The sequence below is a fragment of the Myripristis murdjan genome, chromosome 17 (genome assembly GCF_902150065.1).
Source record: "Myripristis murdjan chromosome 17, fMyrMur1.1, whole genome shotgun sequence".
Taxonomy (NCBI): domain Eukaryota; kingdom Metazoa; phylum Chordata; class Actinopteri; order Holocentriformes; family Holocentridae; genus Myripristis; species Myripristis murdjan.
The window spans coordinates 8337115-8359861 of record NC_043996.1 but is presented as its reverse complement, the minus strand read 5'-3'; the positions used below and the strand labels follow the sequence as shown (position 1 = coordinate 8359861).

Here is a 22747-nt window from a genome sequence, read left to right as displayed (position 1 = left end):
GGGTTAAACTTCTTCTTGTTCCCTAATTGAAAAGAGAGCATCTTCCAGCATTTTGGATTGATGTAATAATACTCATGAATTAGATCTGAAGCAGTAATGTAAAGTAACTCTTTGTCTAAATTAAAGGGACAACTGTGAATTAACATAACAAGAACATACATTATTTAACTATGGAGTGCTGACCCATGTGATTTGCAGCAAACAAAAGTATTAATTGCATATTAATTGCATGCATATGAACAGTGTGCAAATAGATATGCAAATAGATATAAAACATGTGTGATGGGGACCTTGATAAGTGTTCACTGATTGCAACTAATGCAATAAAAGGCCTTTCACATTGGGGTGAGATAACTACACGTTTCTAACACAAATTAACTTGTTACAAAATTTTCTGTGACAGAAGAAACTCCACTGGAATTTTTTTTTTCCAGTTTCACTGAAATTTTATGTCTGACAGACACTGTTGTCAATCTCCCAGTTCTCACCAGAGCACGTTCAAGAACTCCACTTGGGAAAGCAAAACAACAAACACGACCACCCACAAGCAAATGCAAATTATTATCAGGATTTCTGCTCCAGAAACTAAAATCCAAAGAATAGTGAGTGAACTGAACAATATCGAGATGGAGAGAAGAAACAGAAGGTCATTTTTAGCATGCTCATTGCTCGCTATAGCCCAAAGCATTTCCTCACATTGCATCATGAGCGTTTTCTTGGAGAACTGGTGGTTCTGAAATCATACCTGAGCTCTCTAGTGGGACTTCCACTTGGGAAGGGTATTCAAGAGCACTTATCCTATTAGGACCTAAGACTTCTCCCTCTTCCCAGGATGTCTTGAGAGAACAGTAAGTGTACCAGAGTCTTTCCAGTGAGCCAGCTCTGTTCGATCCAAATGGAATGGAGCCCCTAAATGGCTGCTGTGAAAAAGGTCTCTCCCTATTGGCATTTTTTGCAGTGAACAGGGTGATTCCAACTCAAAATAAATAAATAAATAAATAAATAAAACCTGACCAGACTAACTGATTACTAATTCAGATTATACCTGTCGGTGAATGTCAGCTGGGTCTGGGGTGGCAGAGACACTTCTCGTTTGGATTTGCTGGTGAAGGGTGGTTTCCGGTGAATCTGGTAAAGCAGCGGTTGGCAGCCGGAGCACAGAGGGCTGCCAGGGCCTGAAGACAGCATGGCGGCATCGATCTCCATCTTCTCATCAAAGGTGCACAGTTTGATGGCAGAGACGGCGGCATTGTGGGTGTCGGGGCGCAGCGTGAGGGGCATGTCGCAGAAGATGTGCTGCGGTCCGAGATTAATGATCCCGCCCTTCTCCATTATCAGCTCTATGTTGGCTATGACTGGGTTGTCTGAGGCAGGGATGGACAGACGGATGAAGACAAATTAGGTATTGACATGTATTAACTGTTGAGTCTGCTGGATTGAATTTCACTGTTGTGCAAAAAGATATATCACAAAAAAAACAAAACAAAAAAATAGGGAGGGCCAGTCCCCTTGGAATTCAGTTTTAGACGAAGGTTTCCTTTAAGCAGCTTGTGAAGGCTCTATCCTGTCCACAAGGAAATGAGGGAGAACACACTTTATGCTACTTAATATATGTAGATATCTGCAGTATTAGAATTATGCATTTGTAAAAATGTATGATGCATAACATAGAAAACACTTTTCTAATATTAACGTCTACTCGCTGTTCTCACTTACGTCAAATCCTACTTCAGCCTGTCTGCTCCCCTTTACAAATGTGAATTAATTCAATCAAAATGAAACTGTTTTTTTTTAGCTTTCACCTGAATTCACCTCGTCAATATACTTAATGGACAGAGCAGGTGGTCCTCGTGTTTATATGCATGATGCACATAATTAGGGTCATGTCGGGTCAACACCTCCTATCAAGAGCTGTCTATCTGAAAGACTTGCGCTGTTAAAATTACTGGGTCATATTAGAGCGCTGCAAAAAACACCCATCATAACTCAAGAATTTCAGACTGAATATGAGACCAAATGACCTGCTTAAAGCAACAAACTCAGTCAGTTTGTTTTTGCTAACATTGCCTGGCAACAAAATTAAGTTCCACCAGATGCCAAAACTGAAGCGCTGGCAGCATGTGAATGTTCCAGACCCCTCAACCTTGAAATGCTTCGAGATGTCGGACTCGACGTCCTCACCAGTGGAGATGTAGGTGACCCAAAGGGTGAGCGCGTGTGGAACGACAGGGTGGAGGAACTTCAGGGTGAGGGTGCAGCCCTCTGTGTCGGGGCACGGCGACGTCACGTTGGTGTCATACAGGCTGAGCTCAGGACTCCACGCCTGGAGACTGGGCTCACAGGGCTGTTCCACATCAGGGGGGCCTGGGGACGCAAAGAAACACACACACACATAAAGAGAACAGGTTGAACTTATTCCTGGTTGTACTTTAAGATTTGGAATGATAACTCGTTTAAACTGGGCAGCGTATAGTCTTCAAGAAAAAATGATAGCAGCAGCTTAAAGGAACAGTAGATGAGGTTGTGAGGTTGATGATGAAAGCAGTTTCAATCGCATGCCTAAAAGAGAGCAAAGGTTCCAAGGACTGCCTCCTCCAAAACTGGAATTTTGCATTTCAGTACCGCTAAGTGTCCTCCGAATGTGACCCAGATAAGCCACCTTCTTTAAGCAGAATTTGGAGATACAACTAGTACGTCCTTTGCTGTGCTCCATACTCAAAAATCCATTCTGGGCAGCTGTTTGAAGAAGCTACAGTGTTACCTGATTTTACATTTTCATTGGCCAAAGTAAACTCGCATAACCAAACGTAAAGTAGTGATTTAAAATGACAATTAAAAAAGTGTAACCGTTTTTGTGAAAGTCAGTGTACTTTGTTGTGGAGTAATGTTGAGAGAATATTGAGTAATAGCTGTTTAACCTCATGAGGCTAGGGGGAACTGCAATGATGCAAGAGGGAATCCTCAGCAGGCTGTCCCAATTAGTGATACTTGGCTAGCTAGAAGGTCCAGCCAAATTCTCGATCCCTGGGTATCAGATACTACAGCTTTGTCACACCCTTCTGTTTCGGGGTGGATGGTGGGCGTGCCACTGGACCCTCATGCACTAGACTAGACTAGAGTTCAATTCCCATTTCCAGCTCGACCTTTCGTGAATGACCATGTCCAGTTTCCGTTTTGTTGCCTAAACCAAGTTCTCTAACCGTGACCCAGTGGTTTTGGTGCGGTATTTGGCCGCCCGGGAATGAGAATATGTTGGAGGACCACACCTTCGCAGACTGTGTCCTTCAAAAGAGATAGCCTCTGAATTGGATCACCACTTGCGTCAGTAAGTTGGCTACACTGAGTGAAGTACTAGTTCAGATGCAGAGCCAAACTCAAGAACACGTGGCAATGTTTACCTTTTCAAAGTAAGGCCAGGAGATTGAAATGACCTACTTCACCTGGCTCCACTTCTGACGTTACAGTGGGTGCTGGCGCCATACTAGTGAAAAAAATGCATCTACATAACTCATTCATTTTATAGGCTAAAACTAGAATTCTCAGTTTGTATTTTTTTAGCGCTGATGGGTAATGTTTTAATGCAGAGAATGTACAGAATACCTGAATCTCAAACAAAGAGAAGAGAGGCTTTGAACTAGTTTTAGGTGGTAGATTCTTCCCATCTGCATTCACACACACACAGGCAGAGGAAGGTGCCTGGCACTACTCTGCTGTGCCTCCTGATCACAGCAGAGTAGTAACAATTTGCAAAAAGCTTGTAAACCACCTTGTTGTATCCATGTTGTATTCAACCTTGCTACATGTGCTTGAAAGTAAGAGATGACAGAAAGGCAAAGAGGTGAAACAGTGACAGGAACCTTAAACAAGGATGCCAGCACTGTCTTTTTCTCTCTCTTGCACGGTGGCACACACAAACACTCACGCACACACCACGACCCTTTGGCAGCTTGGCACAATCTTGATGCACCATCCGTCTGCCATTTGCACCTTGTGTGTTTGTGAGTACGTTTCCACATGTGGGAAGCTGTTGAATTTGACCATTCAAATGTAACAAAGAGACAGAAGGCAGGTGTTTGTGTGTGTGTGTGTGTGTGTGTGTGTGTGTGTGTGTGTGTGTGTGTGTGTGTGTGTGTGTGTTTGTGCGTGCGTGCGTGTGTGCGTGCGTGTGTGCGTGCGTGCGTGCGTGCGCATGCGTGCATGAGTGTGTGTGTGTGCGCACATGTGTATCTATGGCCAGTCTCACATTAATCTGTGAATCAGATGTGGTCAACGACTCTTGGAAGAATTTGGGTTGCTCATTCCTCCTCTATCTCTCTTCTCTCTCTCTCTCTTTCATTTCTTCTCCGCTCCACAGAGTTTCTCAGCAGGTGAAAGAATTCAAACTGACAACCTGATGATCAAAAACCTGCTTCTCTAACCTTTACTGTTCAAAGAAAGGGTTCTAACAGTCTCCCTGTAGTTTAGTGTGGTACAAAGAACTATTTCCTTTTTTTACCTGGAAAAAATACTTTTTGGGACTAAGCAACTGCTTTGATACAGTTCTGTGGGGATTTCTAAGTAGTACTCTGCTTCCTTCATTCTTTGCAATCCAAACATGCTAGACAGAACCTTTCTGATTCAAACTGACAGTATTGAAAACAGAGAAGGTCGTCCACTTTCCTAAGTGGGAGAGTTGACACAAATCCAAAATAAGGTAGCTAAAAGAACAACAAAAGTAAAAGCTTTCATGAACTGGAAACAGGTCTGCTGTATTATATCAGTCAGCAAAATAGATATTAATTTTCCAACATTTACTTTTTATTTACTTTTTAAAAGATTTAATTTAATTTATCGGCTTAAAGGTTATACATCGGTTAAACATTAATAAATTATCACCACATTAATTTAGAGATATCAGTGTAAATACCATGGCTACCAAAGCTGGCAGCCTCCATCCACCACAGGGCTGGACATCTGGCATGGACTTCGTTTGAGCAAATGGAAAATTTATTTTCTGTTCTGTTTCTTTTCTGTGTTGTAGGTTTGGAATTGCCAACTGCAAGAGCAACCAATGCTAAAAAGTTATCAACACAAATTAAAAATAAATTATTAACTTTTAAATGCAAGAGAAAAAGACACAATGTATCGGTAGTTTAATTACCTAGCATTTATTTGTTTATAGTTTGGTTATGACATCACCTTATTCTTATTTTTATTTATTTATTATTATTATTATTATTATCAATCAATTTTTGCTTGTGCATAGGGATATGGTATGTATATTTGTTTTAATATGTCCATAGCTATCTGTGTAGCTCTATAGACCGAAGAATGTGTTTATTTTTATTTTCTGTTCAGTTGTACCAAGATTGGAGCCAGCAAGGGGGGGTTTGGGAATGGATCGGGAAATTGGAAGAGGGGATTTGGGATGACTCATATGGGATATGAGTAGGTCAGTAAAGTATGGTTAGCCCTGTACAAAATGTGTATACGTTTATTTTTCCATTTTTATTTTTATTTTTATTCCTACTTATCATTATCTATCATAAGAGATGAAATGGTCTAACATACTGGATGCAAAAAAGATGAATAATAATTTGGTCACAAAAAAAAAAGAGGATGGAAATCTGCAGGATAACAGGAGCAGGATGCTGTTCTTCTTTTTTTTTTTTTTTTTTTTTTTTTTTTTTGGTTAGGTACATCTTCAATTGAACAGGAAGGAAAGGGGTTTGTTGGAAATCTGGCCCTAATTTTGAGAAACAGCGGTGGTTTTAGATAGAAGCTATCAATCATGTCGATAATGGCCTCATTTGCTTACAGTTGTTCTGCCAAAGAATTGCAATTATTTTGACTGTGATATATTGGTGTTTCAGACTGCTACCCGTTCCACGTTTAACAGTCCATTTTAAATATTGGCAATTGGTGTTACTAATCCACTTTAGCACTTAAGGTAGCACATTAACCAATTTGACTCCCCTCGACAGGAGCGCAGTGCCCTGAAACCGTTGGGTGCCTTCCCTAAGCCTGAGAACTGATCCAAACCAGTTGAGACTGTGGAGCGCAGGCAACATTTTGAGGCCTTGTAAATGGGCAATTTTGCCATCAATTACAGCCCACAGTGTTTTGCCATTATACTTTATGTTTTTTATCACCAGCTATGATATCCACATTGAATTTGTCCAATTTCCCAATCCCCTTGCCCTGCTAAAGGCGATATTGCCCCTCTCCATTGGCTGAAAAAGTGACCCTGCGCATCATCGCTTTTAGAAGTGGGAAAGAGTGAAAAGGGAGCCAGGGAAGCCAGCAGACTGGCTGTCTCCTCGGCTCTGTGGATCCCACTGTTTAGAGTAAGACTGTAATTGACTCTTTATCATCATTATGGCCCCGCAGCGAAAGAGAGGGAGCTGTAATCCCCCCTGTTCCTCCTCGCCACTTGTTTTCAAAGCATAAATTCCAGCGGAGGATTTCCACATATTTGGGTAGAGTTTCCACGGAGAGAGATGGTGAGTGGTTGCTGTGTTTTGTCCCTCTTTCTTTTCTTTCATTCTTTGTTTTTCTTTCTTTCTCTTATGCTCCCCCTCCACACACACACACACACATCCGCCCACCCCCCCACTACACGTCATGTCAGAAAAGACCGGGCTTCTCCAGAAATGATGATTTTAATAACAAGGACCATCTGCTTCCACGAAGCGTAAAGTTTCAAAGTATAGTGCTACAGGATACATTTCTGTTTTTTTCTTCTCTCTTGTTGTATATGACAGAGGTTCAGTGTTTGAACAGCACCCAACATTAGCCAGAGTTAACACGCTGCCAAGTAACCCTTGTCCTCACTTTGGCTAAAACAAGAGAGAGAAAGGAGAGAGAGAGAGAGAGAGAGAGAGAGAGAGAGAGAGGTCTGTAGCTGGGGGCAATTATCATTTAATGATTTTCTGCTTTTTCCTCTTCCAGGAGCCCTTAGCCTTGCACGCACCTGAAATTCACACAGGGGGAGAGATGTGTGCATGTGTGTGTGTGTGTGTGTGTGTGTGTGTTTGTGGGGTAGAAAGCAGGGGACGGAGGCGGGGTGGGATCATCTGCTCTATGGAAAATGAGACAGAAGAAGGACTCAACACAATGGACGCAAACTTGAACCTGAAACCGGGGCAAAATCTGTATTGACAGGGTGGAATGTGGCGGACGAATGACTCCTCTTATTCAAGTATAGACTTAAGGAGGAGAGATGAGTGAAAAAAAGCAATTTGCCAGCCCACGATTACCAAGTTTTGAGTTCTTCTTGGCTAGTGTGCACTTGAACAAATTCCAATATGAGGAAAATGTAAATAGTTGGCCTACTTTGCATGATTTTCCTCGACTGAGACAGCAGGAAAACAGGAAACGTAACACAAATAGAGGAAAATTCACATCAGTAAGGGCTCTAAGATACTTCATATTTCTATACCTAGACGGCATCAAACTGCACTACAGTTTTGAGAAAAACATTTTTCCTGTTTCATTAAGAGAAAGAATAAACTCCTACAACACTCTTCTCATTTTCAGAAAGAACGATGTCATCGCCAACAGATGAACTGTAGTACTTAACTTCATCTATATTTAAAACAGATATATATTTTTTCCCATCACCTTGACATAAAAGTCAATAAGTTAAAAAATGGTTTATAGCTTTTTTATTGTCTGCCCTCATTTGGTGGAGTGATTACAAATGTGGAGATCAACTGTACACACTCCTTTAAAAATAAAAAACAAAAAACACCTGGATGCATACACACACACACACACACACACACTCACACACACGCATTAGTGTAACTGACCAATGGCCTCTTCAGGTGTCCAGTAGCCTGATGTGTCACAAATGCGAGGTGAGGTGGCCTCGTGGGCATACTGGTGGAAAACCCCGTCCTTCTCACAATCCCGGCAGTTCACACCTGATACGTTGAGCGTGGAGCTGAAAGAACAGAGAGCACAGATTACCACCAGGTGAGAAAGCAAAGACACCTGGTGACAGGGCAAACAGGCCTCGCTTTTCGGACTTCAGGGCAGGGTGACCAGACATCCTGATCTGACGCTGTGCCCCCTTCTCCAGACGGCACTGATACTACCACGGACGTCTTGTGATAAGTTTTTATCTCAAGGCCACAGGAATTCTGCTATGGGAAATGTAAAGTTCCCTTTTTGTTCGTAACTGGCTACCGCAAAAGTGGCTGACAGATCCTTGATTTGCAGATTGTGGACAAGTTACACATCAGATCATTGATGCCGGGATGACGTCAAACAAGTTCATTCGATTTTGTTCCAAACATGGCAAAAAAGACAATAAGCAAATGAGCAAAAAATGACTGGAATATTAGCAAAAAATTTCAAGAAAAAAATAAATAAATAAATAAAAATGAGCAAAATGTACTATTTACAGGAAAATTAAATTTACAGTGTAAATATTAAAAAATAAACTTCGGGTCAAATGCTCACAAGCATTTGAGGGGGCATATAATTTCTGTCCCGTTCTGGAATATGTCTATTGTGTGTAATATTTGTCAGCAAATCACAAATGTGACAGGGTTTGCTCCCAAAACATCTGGTCACCTTACTTCACAGTGGGACCAGAGCTGAACAGCAACTGGTGACAATGACAGCGCTGGACCCCCTGACAAGTGTAGGTTCATCAGATCACTTTAGTCTTTTACTCTCAACTGAGGCAGCAGGAGGGCTGGAGGAGACGGAGAGCAGAGGCACAGGAGGAAACGCTCTGATCAAGGCTCCATCCCTGGCCTGCAGGACAAGTATCCAGAAGCAGGAGGCGTAACCACTAAACCATTTCTGAGCATGAATAATTCCCTTCTAAAAACAGGATGCTTTCCTGTCAGCACACCCATCACTATAGTTAAGGATAATGATTTTTATGTTGCTTTAAATATGAACACCAAGTTTTGGGAAGATTGGCCACCAGATAAACTTACCTGTTGATTGACTGATTGATTTTATTTGATAAACTGAAAATCCAATATGCAAAAGGGCATACAGTACCAATATTCATCAGGATATCGCAATAAAGTCACATGACTTATTTCCAATGAAATCCATTAAGTGTAGAGAACATGGACAGTGTCCATGGTAGATCAGCATGCTATGTTGAGTGAGAGCAGCCCAAGAATTTATTTATTTATTTTTATTTATAGCAGCTGCAAAACTAAATGGTAAGCAATCTTACTTGGTAAGTGTGTTACTTTAGTACTTTACTGTAAATCACTGAAACTAAACACTTTCTGTTCCTGCATTGGTGTGTATGTGAACCAGTACAAAACTCCAGGAGATCAAGCATGGGGCAGATATGGCAAGCCATTTTAGCAACTAACTAAGTCTGACTACCCAAAATTAACACTACAGGTATGTACAACATCATTTGGACCAGTCGTGACTACATTGTGAGCAGTCAGAATTTTAATTCAAGTTTATCCCTATGCCTGCTTGCTTGCCTGTCATTGAAAATCAATCAGTTAGGCGCATCAATTGCTCATCGTCTACAATGACCATTACACCCACCTTCTGGAAGCACATGACTCCACCCACCTGATGTCTGATGTCTGTGGCGATAGTGTAAGGATGAGTACTGGAGCTTTCATAAGATATTTACATATTTGATTTCTGATAAACTAGTAATAGCATTTTGGATATGATCACGTACAGACACACAGACACAAACACACAGAGAGACAGATTGCTAAAGAAGAGATTCATATATTAACCCTTAATATTATAGTGTATGGGGGCAATCATGTAAAAAACAAATTAACAAACAAACAAATAATTAAATGCCCAACACAACCACAGCCAGGCATTCTTCCTCGGGGCCCGTCAGGCTGCAGGGCCCTACATTGTAAGCCGACTGATTGATAACAGTGAATTATTGAAACAGCATTTGTATAGGAATGATTGTCTGGTGAACTGTGTCATGTGAACCAGAAAGTCCTCGCACGCTCCATACTGAAAAGATGTTTGGAAACATGGCATCAGTGCTCCTCCCGCACAGGATTCCCTTCCCCCGTGTTTAAATTATTCCAGGGCTCATATTTTATCCACACAGAAACACTTCACAAAGTTTAGATTAATGTGTGGCTCATCTAAGCAAATGTCAGCCCCTAATGAGCCTTCCCAAAGATCTAGCTGATGATTGTGTGCAAAACAGACAAAGAAAGGCTGTGAGTGAAAATGTATTATCCCGGAATGAAAATTCCATGGCAACCTGCACAAACACGATTCAGGAGAAAGATTAAAGCAGAGTAAGACACACATCCAGTCCCCTTTCTTCCCTGTGAAGAGATGTGCCTTTTAAAGGCAGAAATCTCCTCCTTTGTCTTTATAATCACATTTTATGTGACAGCAGATAGGGTGCTTATGTCTGTAGGGTGAATTGTATTTATCGTACAACTCAAACAAAGCTGTCTTCATAGGCTAACACCAAACAAATGTTAGGCAAAGATTTAAAACCTATTGCTGCTTGGAGAATATACTATGTAACAAGGTATTTATAACATATTTCTGACTGTATAGAGGAAGATTTACAGGGAGGATAGCAGCAAAGATGAATTTCTAAACCATTTGGAATATCCTTAATGATGGGGCTAATTACTAGATCCCAAGTCAGTGAGGAGTTGAGGAATAAAATATTTTGTCCAAAGTACAATGCACTCATTCATCATCTGAGTGTGTATCACTTCAGATGTTAACAGATAAGCTAACCACAAAGCTCGGTGTATTCCTTTAACTGAGAAATAATTCAAATGACAGTAAAAAAGAAAAGCCAGACATCGTACCTTGGGTGAAGCGGTCCCCTTACAGGTGGCAGCCAATAGATGGAGACAGAATCTGAGCTCTGACTGGTCACTATGGGAGCCAGAGGGATGGGAGCAGGTTGGCTGTCCGTCAGCCAGTTCTGGTAGACCAGGTCAACGTAACAGTGCATCCGCGCCACTTGGTTGGGTGTGAAATGGTTGGTGCAGTTGTCATCTGTTGAGGTGTAACAAGGGGAAAACGCTCAGTTGATCAACAGAAATCAGGTTCAAACACTAACACTGGGAGTAAAGGAGGTGAGGTAATGGCCTGAAAAAGCAACTTGCTGGGTCCTCAGTGAATGTTAAAAGTGCTATTATCAGGCAGTACTCAGGATAAAAATATAGGCCGTAGTTTTGGAAGAAAAATGGCCTGAACAGTTCTCTCCAGTCCTCTGAGCAGCAAAGGAAGAGCAAATTTAATGACAGAGGAGCAGCTTGTCTTAAGTAAATGACTACAACACAGCATCCGTTGTCAGATGCTGAATATGGAATGTGAAATAATCAAATAATAGTAGGCAGAGGCTAATTTTTCCCTTGTTTCTCTGGTTTTCAGCAGGATGACAAGCTGAATACTTGCGCCTTTGAAACTGCTGGTTTTATCATTGTTTTATAAAACCTTAAAAAGGTTTTTATTGTTGTTACTCTAGATGTGGAAAAAGCCTTCACCACACTCAGATCTATGCAAGCTCCTTGATTTCATCTAGCAAAATATGAGCTCCTGACTACTGCAGACTGCAAATATAATCAAGGAGGGCTGTGCATCATTAGTGCAAAGTCTTATTATCCCAGGGATTTCCGTCTGATGTATTAGGCCTCTGAAACACCTAATGTAAATCAGTTTAATAAAAGCTTCTCACACATGTCCCTGTTTTCAAGGGCTTAGTGAAACCATTAAACACAAGCTGTGTCGAAGGGCTGAGTGTTTGTCTTCACATTTCATTTTTTAATTGTCACCAATAAAGTGCTGTGTCGAGTTAGGAGCAGAGTCACTTTTAACTTGGCCCCTGGATCATAGGACTTTATATGTTTGAACTAATGCTTGATGTTAATTACAGTTCAGCAAAATAAATAACACTCATGGCCTGTACCTGTATAGCTCATATAGTTGTTGTAAGGCGTGTCCTGGTACATGGTCACTCCACACGTGTCGTTGACGGTTCCAGGGTCGTGGCAGACTTTGGACTTGGGTGTCGGGGCGGTGTCGGCACACAAATCACCTGTCTCCATGGACGGGGTGGTCTCCTGATATTAGGCGTGACACAGCTATTATTAAATTAACACAGACAAACTCAGAGGAGAGCTCATTTCAGGTAGGTGTGTCTGAGAATGCCTGTTATATGTATGACGAAAAGAAAAAGAAGATGTTTTTTAGAAGTTTCTGAGTAGCAGTAACCGTTGTGTTGCAGCTCAGATAGGTCCTCCCCTTTTTGATGACCATCTGAGTGATAATATGCAATATGCAATAGCAACTTTTTGTGAGAAGATTTCACTCTGGCTTCTCCATTGTCATTTGCAGGAGCTAATCCATCAGTGGCAACACTTTAATTAAGTGAAGGGTTGGGATTTGTATTTGTTTTTCATTACACAAAAGACATTTGTAAGTACCATCTGAAAAAAGTGACAACTACCATGGTCATAAATCAATTACTGGTGATAAAATAACACTTTAGAGGTAATCATTAGACCATTTTGTATTGTAAGGCATTCGACTGCATATTGTTTAGAAAAGGGTAGCAGCAATAGGTGTTTTTAAGTATATGTAATTTGTGATTGGATAAACCATCTGCCTATCATCCAATCAGAAGTCAGACAAACTAACAGTATAGTATGAGACCACTGAAGCCAAACAGACAGCAGTGACCATAATGATGCATACGAGTGAGCATTTTGCTGGCTTTTTAGCATTTTAGTACATGATTCTTACCATTTTTTGTGAGGACAATCTACATGAATGAATGAATTTATTTGACTATCACTTTTTTTTTCAAATCACAAATACTTAGGAGCAAAAATACACACACAGTCCAGTGTTATGTAGATCAGCATTACATCACATGAGCATTACACTTCAAAGTTTCCATTCCCTGAATTTCTAAGCCACTTTTTATTTGCTGTTTTAAAACTATATAGGCTGTCATTTAACTAAAGATTTCTTGGCAAACATTTTCAAAGACTTTCTGCTAAATATATAAAAAAAGGGTTTTTGACAATGTTGCTTTTAAACCTAGGATGGACTAAATCAGAAGCCCCTCCTCCCTCTCCCCCCCTTGTAGAATAATTGTTAATATTCGTAATGATTGTAAAATCTTTTTGAGGTACCAAGGGGCAACCCCATGTAAAATTGTATGTGCCATACACAGTACTGTATCAAAGACTGTCTTGCACATTCAGTCATCCAAGTTTCTCATAATGAAATGGTTCTAAATGTGTCCTCATTGGACGCATTTAAAGCACTTCATTAGCTTGTTCTGGGATTTCTGAAGTCTACATTTTTTCTGTTTTCCATTCAGTGCACTGTAGCCTTTCACTGTCGTCATCACTTAAACCACACCCAAACTTTCTCCGCCCGTTTCGCAGCATCCAATAACGTTTCGTTGGAACGTGGCCGGGTGGTTTCGTGACTCAAAAGAGAATGAACTCACAAGATCAGCTGGCTGTCCCAAGTTAAAGCAATTCCTCTTTGACTGAAAACTCTCAGTTTTTTCTAGTCTGTTAAATCATTGTGAATCATTGTGATCTCATCTTCCCTCCCTCCAAAAAGCACTTTCTTCACTTGTTTGATCCCAAACTGCAGCTTTCTAGATTTTTTGCTTTATTTTTTATATTTACTGTTTCACGAGTGGTGATGCAGGTCACACTGAACAAAAAGCTGACGACATCCTCACAGTCCTACCTGACACGGGTCATCACACGAGTCACGCTCGCTCACCCCCTTGAAAACATGGTACAGTCCAAAGATGTGGCCCATCTCATGGATCATGGTGTTGTTGTGACCGGCCGTACCAAAGTAAGAGGGGTTCAGCACCATCCCGCCTGGGGAAAAGGAGACACAGAGCTCAGAGTCTAAGTTATTATTCAAATGCACGCTCCAGTCTTTGTCTCTTGGTAGTTAGTCACAGTATGTGTATTTTAAGTGACTGAGGAGTGATGGAAATTGCAGGAAAAAAATGTTTTGTGATCTTTCTGCCTTCCCTGTCTATGTAGCTATAGTGGCTGCTTTAGCCAGTATTCAAACACATTTAGCGCTCTGCCATAATAGCATGCTGGCATTTACAAAAGAGAAACAGACCACCGCAGTAAAAAGCCTAAGCACTGTGACATTTATAACCAATTAGGAATGAAGTAAACGTTTAACACTTCAAACCAAAAAACAGGAAAAGGCGAAATGGGAAGTTGGCTATGGGTGTGCAGTGTTTTACAGAAACCTTGCATCTATTATTTTGCCTTGTTTTCTCAGTAATTGACAGTTAACGTGTCTCCCACATATATAAAAAAAAAAAAAAGAGAAAAAAGCTTCTACCTTGGTGCCAGTCCAAGCCACTGAAAATCTATTGCAAAATGTCAAGAATGCAAGGCAGGCAATTTTAAAAATCAACTCATTTTTTTCTGAATTCCTAAAGAGTGAGTTTTGTGGAAATGCAAGTGTTCTGCAGGATACTGACGGTACACAATCTGGAATGGACATGACAGTTATTGGTTTGCTAATTAGAAACAGTGTGTTCAGTGGTGAAGACAGTGAACAATGAAGACATTAAATGTGAAGACATTAAACGAAGGAGCCTCCGGAGGCGGCCTGTCATCCACTAGCTCTTTTTAAACAGGGACAGATGCACGGCGACTAAAACAAATGCCATGTGAAAGACAATTGGCTTAGCATCCGATTTAATAAAATAAGAGCAAAAAAAAGATCCTTTTGAACAATTGGTAATTAGTGGCATGAGAGTAAAACTCCCTATTGAATATCAGTAGTGATATTAATTACCTTGAGTTCTGCTACATACGAAACAATAACAATTTAAATCATACAATCATCTGTTTGTTTGTTTGTTTCACCATCAAGGATTTTTTTTCCTCGAAAACCGATATTCACAGCATTTTGGGATGTAAGCTTTTGATTATGCCGCCCAATAGCTGCTTGACATCATGTAAAAACCTAATTTCTTTCTCCCAGCATCGTGTGGATAGTCGGAGGCCAGGCAATGCTGGGTGGGCATGTGCACTAAGGGCCTTGTTTTTTTTTTTTTTTTTTTTTTTTTTTTATTTGAATGGAAACACTGAATGTGCCTTTATGAGGTGAATAATTTTCCTGACCCCAAGAGACCCATGAAAGCCATTCAAAACCCGTTGTACAACATAAAAACGACATGGCTGTCTAAGAGGACGTTAACCAATTTTCCTCAATAGTCCAGTGAAGCCCAGCAGGCAGAGCATAGCACTAACATGCTGTGAAAAAAAAAAAAAAATCCATCTGGACGAGTCATTTCATCTAGTGAGTCTTAAAAAACTTGTTCTTAATGCAGTGCAGTTTCCAATCCCATTCATATTCTTGATCCTTGTGCTGTGATCGGATCTTTTCTGGATCAGATATTCGCCCTTGTTTCTTAAAATAAAAGTTCTGAAAAAGTTCAACTACACTTTAAACAAATGGAATAGTTGAGTTTTTAAGGATTTTTCTGTTTTTAAGGTTTTTAAGATTTAATACAAAACTAAATGAACCATTGAGGGGATATTTTTTCAGTATGCCAGGGTTAAAGATGCCTTGGATGTAAGAATCCATACAAATGGCATATGTTAAATTTCTTTATAGTCAATCTGGAGACAGCAGTGATGTTATCATTTTGCTGCTGATGGCAATATAGTGTTGCACAAGCCTTATTGATGGAGAGGCAGAAGACAAATGCACACTGAAGGGAACTCTTTCTCCTACATTCTTTTTTCACTCTCTTAATAAGGGTTTCCCAGCTAAAATAGAGCCAATGCAGTGTTTCCCAAACCACCAGGAAAATAGCCCTCTCCTAATATGCGTGCACAACTCTTTGCGCAAGCCAGACACCAGAGGGCAAAGACTACAGATACAGATGTGCATATGTCTCCTGCTCTCATACCCTCTCACTTTCTGCTGGCACAAGAACAGAATAAAAAATGGACTGGGCAAAAGTGGTGCTGAAAAAAAAAAAGAGAAAGAATGATCAGCTGGCAAGCAAGGATGGGTGGCAACAAGGGCGCCAGGCCCTCTCTGCCTCTTGTTTGTTTGGTTGTTGTTGGGTTGATTGGTCTTTTCCAGTGGAAAAGGGCCTAATGATTGGAAGAGGAAAGAGGCAATGTGCCGGGAAATCTCTGCCCACTCCAAACACTCTGCCCATCTAGTCTGGATACAGCCAAAGCAGAAAACAATGGACGACAAGGCACGGGAACTGACAAGTAAGGGCGGGAGGAGAGGAAAAAAATAGAAACACAGAGAGAATGAAGAAGTGAAGGGGGGAAAAAAGCTGAGGATGAAGGAATAAAGATCAAAACAAGCCGACAGAGAGGGAGAAAAAAGACAGAGAGTCCAGAGAAGTGGACGGCGTGACTAAAGCTTTTATAGCCTGGATGTACTGTACATCAGCTCACCTTGGTGGCTAAGAGCTTCCTTTGCCCACGGCCAGGTTGCAGCGCCTGCCAGCTCCTCACGCACCGAGTTATTGGCAAAGAAAACATTAAGCGTGTCAGTGCCGCTCAGACGCAACTCCTCTTTCAGCTCCTTCACGCTCATGTAGGCCCTGCAGAAATGAACATGGGGGAAAAAAACTTATATTATGGCCCTGAAGGCATATTCGTGTAGCCGTGTAACAGTTAAGGATCAGTTTGAGACATGTATCTGTTGTCACTCGTCTGACCATGAGGCTAATGGTCATGATGAAAAAAAAAACATATCAAATGATGCACAAACAGTTTGCATTTTTGTTTTCATTTTTCTTTTTTATGTTGTTTTAATTGTCTATATTCTGATTATTTTGGGGAACCACATGAGCAGCCCCTGAGGGTTTTCTGGTCTAGTCATTTTATTTTGTTTTAAATTACATTTATTTGTTCTATCCATTTTATTGTATGAAATTATGCTAATATAATGACACATATAATAGAATAAGTAAATAAATAAACAGTTAAATTAATAAATGAATGATTAAATCATCCATGACAGTAAACGGGACATAAGTAAATGTTCATTTTTTGTTTGTTTGTTTAGTTACCATTAGTGGTAACTAAACACTGTGGCAGTGCTGCAGTTTTCACCTTACATTCCTTCCTTAGATACCTAAACCATTTCTCTGTTGGAATCTTGTTAAATGGAGCAATAAACAATAAATACACTCGGTGTGCAAAATATTAGGACCATGTGCTATTTCCCAGGGAAAGAGGTGGGCCAGGTAAATCCAGGTGAAAGCTCTGATTCCTTGTGAATTTCACTTATTAAAATCCAAATCCAAAACCAACTGGATTAAAGAAGGTTTTTTTTGGTGAAATTGGCCCACTGACCCTCTTACATGCTGATAATGTACAACCAAAAATCATCCATGTGTCCCTAGTTGGTCATTCGATCTGGTTTCCATGCTTACACTTCCAACGCCAACATCGGCTAGGTTCAGTGATGGTAGAAGACTGACGTTAACAAAACTGAGAGAATAAGAGCTTTCAGCACCTCTAAAGCCACACGGTAACTAATCTCAAATTACATGTGTAAGAAAGAGATAAAACTGGCACAAATTGACAAATTTGTGATATAAAAACACAATACTGATTTTCCCTGTTTCCATTGGCAGTGGACATAGAGGGAGACAGTGTACAACTAACAACCACTACACAATGGATGAGTACTTTCTTCCTCACCTAAAATACTTCCAAAAATAAGCCTGGCTATTTAAGTCATACTGAGCTAATATTGCACATTTTAAATGCATGAATCCACAGGCCATACAGTATAAAAAACACTCATATTTTTTTATTGTTAAAACAATCAGTCCTCTTACTTGGATAATGCCAGTCACTTATTATCACTCAACACACACGCTAGGTGGTGGCATAGAGCAGTGGTTTTCAAAGTGAAGTCCGCGGGCCGCCGGGAGTCCTTGAGGGGCTTCCAGGCGGTCCTCAGCAAAATAACAAAGAGTTTAATTTCACTATGATTTTATTATTTATGAATTATTTGAATGCTGAAAATGTATGAGGGATCATTTTAACATTTTTTTCCTTCTGGGATAATCTCAACACAATCTGTCGGTATTAACGTATGACATCTAAACAAATTAACTTTTTGAAAAACATCGGAAAAAAGGAGATTGCCAAATAAGCAAAAAGAAAAGAAAAGAAAAGAAAAGAAAAAAAATTACTGAATTACTGAAATATAGTGAACATAGTAAAGAAAAATAACAGAATATTAGGGGGAAAAATAAAATTAGCAAAAAACATTTTTTGAAAAGTATATTTATAATTACTAAAATGACTACCAAAATTATATATTTAAATGTTTTTGGGCCCTACAGAGCAAAATCAGTTCAAATGTGGGTCCTGGTTGCTGTAAGTCAACTTGGGGGTGCAGAGGATGAAAGAGTTTGAAAAGGCCTGGCACAGAGCACTAGAGTCAGTGATGTAGCAGGAACCCAGGGATGATTTCTGTGTCTGCTGTCCAGTGATATTCTTTAGAAAAACATAGATTCAGCTCAAAGACACATTACAAAGCATTACGAGGGTGGTCTTAAGATTATGTACCCTCAGTACAGGTCAAGCCCTCTGTGAAACAGAGTTCGCCTCTGTCCATCAACATCCATCTCTATGCCACATGTAACCTCCAAATTATAATTGTTTGAATTGGTCAGGGTACCTGAAACCGCCTTTCCCCTCCTCCCTCCTCCTCTCCTCTGTGACTGTGATAAATTGCCCTGGGGGCACTTTGATGTGTGAAGCCGACTTTGTTTTTCCTTGGCTGGGGAGATGTCACATGTCATTTTTCTCCCTTGCTTTCATAGCTGGAAAGCTTTTGCACCTATCATCGTCGGGCCTTACTGGGTCTGGGAGACTTACAGTGGGGTCTCACTGGCTGGCCGACTCTTGCATGCCACACAGTGCGGGCTATTAGTTGAACCACCTACGGTTTTCTGGAGCGTAACCACTCTTAGATGAGGAAAAAAAAAAGAAAACGTCTGCAAGTGTGTATCTGCATGTGTGCAAGTGTGTTAGTGTGTCTATGTATGTGTGCACCTACAGTACGTGTGTGTCCTTGCATCTGCTTTATGTACAGGATATTGTTGTACAAATAAATACACTGCCAAGCCTTCCACTGGCACTTCACTGTAGCATTAGGTCAAAGAAGTTCCTTAATGCTTATTCATAAAAATACAAACAACTAGATTTCACTTCGGATGAATCATAGATAATGTTGTTTGTGAGGGATTGTTTCCTTTCATCTCAAAGAGAAAAATCTTTGGGTTTAAGTGTTTTTAATTGATATGATTATGGTTTATTGTTTCATGTTGTATTTCTTAAGCAGGGAGTTGAGGGTTTTACGTGACTGATCAAGTTCAGCTGTGGAGCTAAGTTTGTTCAAATGACTTAACCATACGTCAGTCTTTACCTCAGTCACTCCAAGTGTATTTTGATGCTATGTTTTGCGTTGTTATATTTCTTAAGGAGGGAGTTAAACTTTATGTGATTGATCAAGTTCAGCTGTGGGGCTTAGTTTATTCATATTACTAAACCATGCTTCAGTCTTTGCCTCAACAACTTTAAGTGCACTGTTTGTTCACCAGACATATAATTCGTATAATTGCTCATTAAAAAGTCTCTTCAGGTTTGGCCCGGTGCTGTTCACTTGGTGCCAATAGCCTGAAGGATAAACAGGTGAGATTGTGACCCAAAGACTGCTGCTTTAAGTCCCTGAACCAGCTGGGGGAAAATCTGCTTGGTGGATGCAAGGAGTAACCCCCATCCTCCCATCCACCACTGTCAGTGTACCCTTAAGCAAGGCACTCCACCTCTGAACTGAAGTGCTGCTTCGCGGCCAAGTGCCCTGCATGTGTGAATCCCTCCCTCCTCATGCAATCATTTCGTGAGTGCATTTGTTGTAAATAAGAATGTGTTTTCCTAGGCACTTTGCCTGGTTAAATAAGGTTTAAGATTTAAGATGCTTTAGGGAAACCCAGCTCTCCCTACATTACTGGAGCCGAGGTCAGCTAAGGCTGCATGCAGTATCCATCACCCGGGACTGTGTAATCACTACTGACGGAAAGTCGACCACTAATGAGTTGACTCTTCCACTTCTGAGACTCAGAGGATGCTTCAATGCAAGTCTATGGCCAACCTGGCAAAAAATAAATGGCTCTGGATGCTTAAAGTGAAAACCCGCTGGTTATGAATTGACAAAATTCCCATTTTTAGGCAAGTCAAACACTGTGTGAATCAACAGCACAGTCAGCACAAACTCTGTGACCAAAATTGTAGATGTGCCTCCATTCTGAATATTGGTGTTGACGAGTCACTCACTATTAACACGCAGAAAGTCCAGAAATACTCACTACATATGCCGACAACAGTTAACTGCACCAGGATGCACAAAATACGTAAAGAAACACATCAAACTATGAGTCTTACCAATGCAATCTCACATAACCCAGTTACTGACGTTACTAAAGCTCATTCATATCTTTTCATCATGTTAATTTAAGACACACTGGAAGTCATTCATTTCAGTGAGGGACACATTTGACAAGACGATGCCACAACATCTTGTGCACAGATGTCGAGCTCACAACAGAGGTTAATTTCTATTCTGTCAAAGTCCATTGGCAGTCTTACTTTTGGGGGAAATGACTGATTCAACCCTGCTGGTCTCAATGGTGGGTTCATCACTACCAATGCATGCTGCTTTGTCCAAACCCACAGAACTTTATTTTATATTCTAGTGGAGATACCAAGGTTGCCAAATATACCAGATATGTCCTGCTGAATTAAACGAAAATGTGTCTAAAAGATACACAAGACGTGTAGAGATTTTCTATCTGATGTGAAGCTGCAGCCATAAAACAAAGGCATCTGGGTTTAAATAGTTCACTCAATGTAAGTGTGATGAAGCTTCAGTGAAGCTGCAACGAGTAGATACAGAACATGGATTGTTATTGTCTTACAATATAAGAAAGAAGTTGTTTTTTTTTTAACCCTAACCTGGAAGTGACTTAATGGGGAAATGTAAGGGAAATCAGAAATCAAGGAGTTAATATTTTTAAACATACATATTTTCACACTTGCTATTTACATTAATTTCCCTTACATATCAATATTTTTTGCTATTGATCACTTAAGGTAGATTTTTTTTCTCTTAAACAAATTCATGTCCTTCCAGAGTTTTTACAATTTCATTTGCAATTTTCTTTTGTGTCAGCGTTGTCCCAGTTGCTGTATTGAGAGGACTGTGGAGACTATCCCTGAAAGCTGTTTTCTGTTTACTGACTTTGTTAGACACAACTGCAAGTCTGCACCAAAGTCCATCATCTCAGTGATGTATGTGATGCATATGCAGAAAAAGTTGTGCATGATGAGCAAGGCCGGCAGTGACAACAGGTTAATCATGGCAGAGATTTTTTTTTTTTTTTTTTCACTAGCGAAGTCACCGCAATAGTCTGAGCAGAATTAGACTTGATGATAAATTTCAGATCAAGAGTAATGAGATAATGAGGTTCAAACAAAGTGTCAAACAAAACAAGGTTGGAAGGGAATTGTTCTTGCAGGGGAAAAGAAGAGTCGCTGGAGCACTTTGCAAACAACCACAGCGTCCAAGATTTGCTAACCAAAAGGGAAATGTGTCTCAGCATTAATGGACAAAATGTCCTTCTCTCACCCCCCCCAACTCCCCCCTCCCCCCACAACTCTCTCTTCCACCCTCGCCTCTCTCTCCCTCCCTCCCTCTCTCCGTTTCCTTTCTTGTGATGCCAGAATCTGCAGTGTACCTGGCCATCACTCTAGAACTGGCTCTCGACAACAAATTTGTGTCGTGACAGCAACTGGCTTCAGAAACTTCTGGCCAGTACGAGCCAGCAGCAGCTGCACACATATAAGGCCCCACAATCTGAATACCTGTGCAAGAGCTCAGACGGAGGGGGGATATCAAAAACCCAGATCCCAAACATAAAAATGGTTCGCTGCTCCGCCAATGCCAACGAAATGTCATCCTCACATTAATTCTCTCTCTCTCTCTGTATAAGAAGCTTGCAAGTTGTGGTCCAGGGACACACACAATGCAGATACAAACACACAAACACACACACACACATATTCAGCAGGCTGGGGTCAGGACCCTTCCAGAAGACCTACTCCACTGCTAGTCCACCGGGTGCAGTTTTTACGACACTCAGATCTCCTGCGTATTGGCTGTTCATGTTGTTTTTAGTGGGGGGTCAGGAGCCTAAGGACAGAAACTCTGGCAAGGTTCAGGGCAGGAATTACATCACTGTGTGGAACTGCACACATGACTTTTGAGTTTTAGCCCTCAAGATCTGAGTAACAGGGGCCTTATTTATTAAAGTTTCTCATGCACAAAATTTGTCCATGAGACCAAGTCTAACCCAGAGCAGTGATTTATAAAAGTATTTTGACATCAAAATCAACATATTACTTTGATTGTCTCCAATTCTCTGCAATTTATCAAAACATAAAAACGAATTCCTGCCATTGCCAAGAATACGGCTTCATTCTTTGCAATGACCATCAGGTTAAATCTAGGATTTTCTTCTTCTTTTTTTTTTTTTTTTTAATGAGGCCCAAGGACCAAACCTCTGAATAGCAGCGTGTTTGTGCAAAACAACAGAAGAGAGTGCTGTCTGCTGTCCAATTTTTTTCATTAGTGTCCATCTCCTCTCTGCAGGGTAGGGAACAGTCTGAAACAGGGAACATCTGACCTTAACAACTAC

At 40.6% G+C, this 22747-nt stretch overlaps 1 protein-coding gene across 1 annotated transcript in view; it reads right to left on the bottom strand.

The window, feature by feature from the left end:
* The window catches only part of pappa2 (pappalysin 2), a 96774-nt gene that overhangs the window by 59611 nt on the left and 14416 nt on the right, over positions 1–22747 (bottom strand). Inside the window, exons 5-11 of the mRNA XM_030073611.1 lie at positions 16422–16570; positions 13702–13841; positions 11897–12050; positions 10791–10983; positions 7794–7927; positions 2182–2364; positions 1046–1364 (exon numbers count right to left, since the gene is read on the bottom strand). Coding sequence (XP_029929471.1) covers positions 1046–1364; positions 2182–2364; positions 7794–7927; positions 10791–10983; positions 11897–12050; positions 13702–13841; positions 16422–16570 — 1272 coding nt within the window. The remainder of the gene's footprint in view (positions 1–1045; positions 1365–2181; positions 2365–7793; positions 7928–10790; positions 10984–11896; positions 12051–13701; positions 13842–16421; positions 16571–22747) is intronic.